This window comes from Austrofundulus limnaeus, unplaced genomic scaffold (assembly GCF_001266775.1).
Source record: "Austrofundulus limnaeus strain Quisiro unplaced genomic scaffold, Austrofundulus_limnaeus-1.0 Scaffold217, whole genome shotgun sequence".
Taxonomy (NCBI): Eukaryota; Metazoa; Chordata; class Actinopteri; order Cyprinodontiformes; family Rivulidae; genus Austrofundulus; species Austrofundulus limnaeus.
This window is the reverse complement of record NW_013952619.1, coordinates 111,053-113,602: the sequence shown is the minus strand read 5'-3', so window position 1 is coordinate 113,602 and position 2,550 is coordinate 111,053. Positions and strand designations below refer to the sequence as shown.

General features: G+C 34.4%; 1 protein-coding gene across 2 annotated transcripts in view; it reads left to right on the top strand.

Moving 5' to 3' along the window:
- The window catches only part of LOC106525202 (troponin I, fast skeletal muscle), a 12,534-nt gene that overhangs the window by 5,862 nt on the left and 4,122 nt on the right, over positions 1-2,550 (top strand). For both annotated transcript variants that reach the window (XM_014019354.1, XM_014019355.1), the window contains exons 3-5: positions 1,117-1,156; positions 1,253-1,372; positions 2,144-2,233. In XM_014019354.1, coding sequence (XP_013874808.1) covers positions 1,117-1,156; positions 1,253-1,372; positions 2,144-2,233 — 250 coding nt within the window. The remainder of the gene's footprint in view (positions 1-1,116; positions 1,157-1,252; positions 1,373-2,143; positions 2,234-2,550) is intronic.

Here is a 2,550-nt window from a genome sequence, read left to right as displayed (position 1 = left end):
CTGTCAAATAACAGTTGATTAAAACAAAGATTTGTGTAAAACAAATCAAGAAACATTTAAAACAATATTCTTTCTGTGTGTTTTTTTTCTTTTACTTAATTATAATGCAAGAAGATTGTCATTCTTTTCATTATGTAACTTTGATTTATAAAATGATAATAACTTGTAGTTAAAAGAAAATATAAATCAAAAATATAAAGAAAATTATTATTTTGTTTATTAAAGAAAACAAAATGTCTCTTTTGAAGGAGGTTTTCTGAGACCAGGGTCAAAGACAGGTGGAAATGCTTATTCCCTCTCGGGGTGGCCCTTACACTCTCTTGAATGATTAATTTAACAAGTCAAAAGGTCACAGATTTGCACCTTACCTTGGTTTGCTGTTCAGTGGTTTGCAGAGTCAGGACAGTCCGACTTAAATTTGTTTTTAACACCAGTTTTCGCTGCAGCTCAACATGAATTCAGAAACACAATTTTTTTGTCATTGCAGCCAATCAATTGTAGTTGTTCCAAGTCAAAACTCACTTTTACATAATTAGAATGTAATTACAGATAGACAAAGCTGATTTTATGTTAAAATGGTCTGCCGTAGAGATCAGGTTGGCAGAAATATGAGAGCAGTTAGATGATTGTAACTGCTTGTAAAATTCCACGAACATACACTTTCATCATCCCATCTTTAAGGTGAAGGTCAAACATCAAGGTCAGATTTTATACAGGGTCGTTGCTTGTCTAAGCTGTTGATACAGATTGTATGAAGTAGTTTGTAAATGTGTGTGTGCAGACGTGTAGTCAATTTGAAAGTATCAATTTTTATCTTGTGTTTAATATTTTGGTCAATATTTCTGAATTTAAATTGTAAACAGCTTTCCTGAACCGTTCCTGAAAGACTAAACAAATTTAAAAAAAAGCACACGACTCCAGTTTTATTAAACTGAGGAGGTCTTTTCCACATGTGTGAGTCTTTTTGATGAGCTGAATTAAGCTTGTAGTGTGAGGACTGGGGTTGGAGACTTTTAATTTAATTTATTTTTTTCATATCTTTAAATAATCAAAATAGGCTTCAACAGTTACTGTTATCAGTCATTTCTCATGGAGTTGTTGGTCTTCATCTAACAGGGGAAAGAAAATGACATCCAGCCGCAGGCATCATTTAAAGGTTGGAACTAAAGTTTTTCTTTTCTTGTTTTCATTCAGACCCGTTGAACGTTTGTTTCTTCTCTTTGACTTGTGCATCTTGTTCATGTTTTTGCAGAGCTTGGTGCTGCAGATTGCTGCTAAGTGGCTTGAACAAGAGAAGATAGATGTTGCAGCAGCAAAAGAGGCTTATCTTGCTGAGCACTGTCCAGAACCTGACCTCAGCGGAGACCTGATGGTGAGTCCAAAACACCGTAAATCCACTAATGGCTTCAGAAGCATCATTATCCTGGGATTGGTAATAATTTAGATGGAAAAAATGGCAAAAATTCAATATTTTTGATTGAAGACCATCAAAGCTTTGATGGAAGGGTGTTGCTAAAACTGTCTTATTTACTCTTATTTTGAAATAACTTTGGTTTTAAGATGAATAAGAATAAATTTAAGTGTCAGCTGCAGTTTTACATAAGTGATTACATTATTAGTATTGCAGGATGTGATGTGTTAAGGATGACTTTCAGCTATAGCCTTTTTTCTGTTGTCTAAGGTCAGTTAATGACAAGAATGGTTAGGAAAGATGGATGCAGACTGAATATGAGGGAAACGAGGCTCAGATGGAGAACAGGCAGATGAGTGTGCAGAATGATGAATGGATGAGTGTGTGGACCAAATGAAGATCAGGATAAGTGATTACTGATGAAAACAGGTGAGACTAATAATCATGAGGAGCAGGTGTGACTGAGGGGGAAACAAGCAGTGAGACCCGAAAAAACAAATTAACATAAGAATTCTCATAATAAAACAAGGAAAATGTTACTTAATGAAAACTTCATTAAAACCCTTACAGTGTTTCATGAGATATTTTGCTGACGCTGCAGACAAAATAATAGCAAACAAGGAGAAAAAGATGCCTTTAGCTGCAGGTGATAACACGGTTTTACATGCCTGGAATAAATCCAACTCCCATGAGACGGATCTCTGTAAAAAACATATTTCTTTGTTTTCACAGGAAGTTTGCAAAAAGCTCAACCAGGCCATCGAAAAAGTCGATGAGGAGAGATACGACATCGAGGCCAAAGTTCTAAAGGTCAACAAAGAGGTGAGGGGCAAGCAAGATAACTAAACTTTAAGAGCTGCAGATTTTATAAACACTTTTCTTTTCAGCAGTCAAATGATTCATTTCCACATAGAGCTTTGATTTATGGCATTATTTTCTGTTTTCTCAGAGAAGGTTTTCTAAAACATCGATCTGTTAAACATCATGGAATTATCACGACAGAAGCTTAATAGAGAACAATATTTTACAGAAGTATATTATTGACATCATAAGTCATTTTTATTTATATTTTTCTCTAACACATCTACAAACTGTGAAGGTAAGAAAAAATATGTCTATATATATATAGACATATTTAT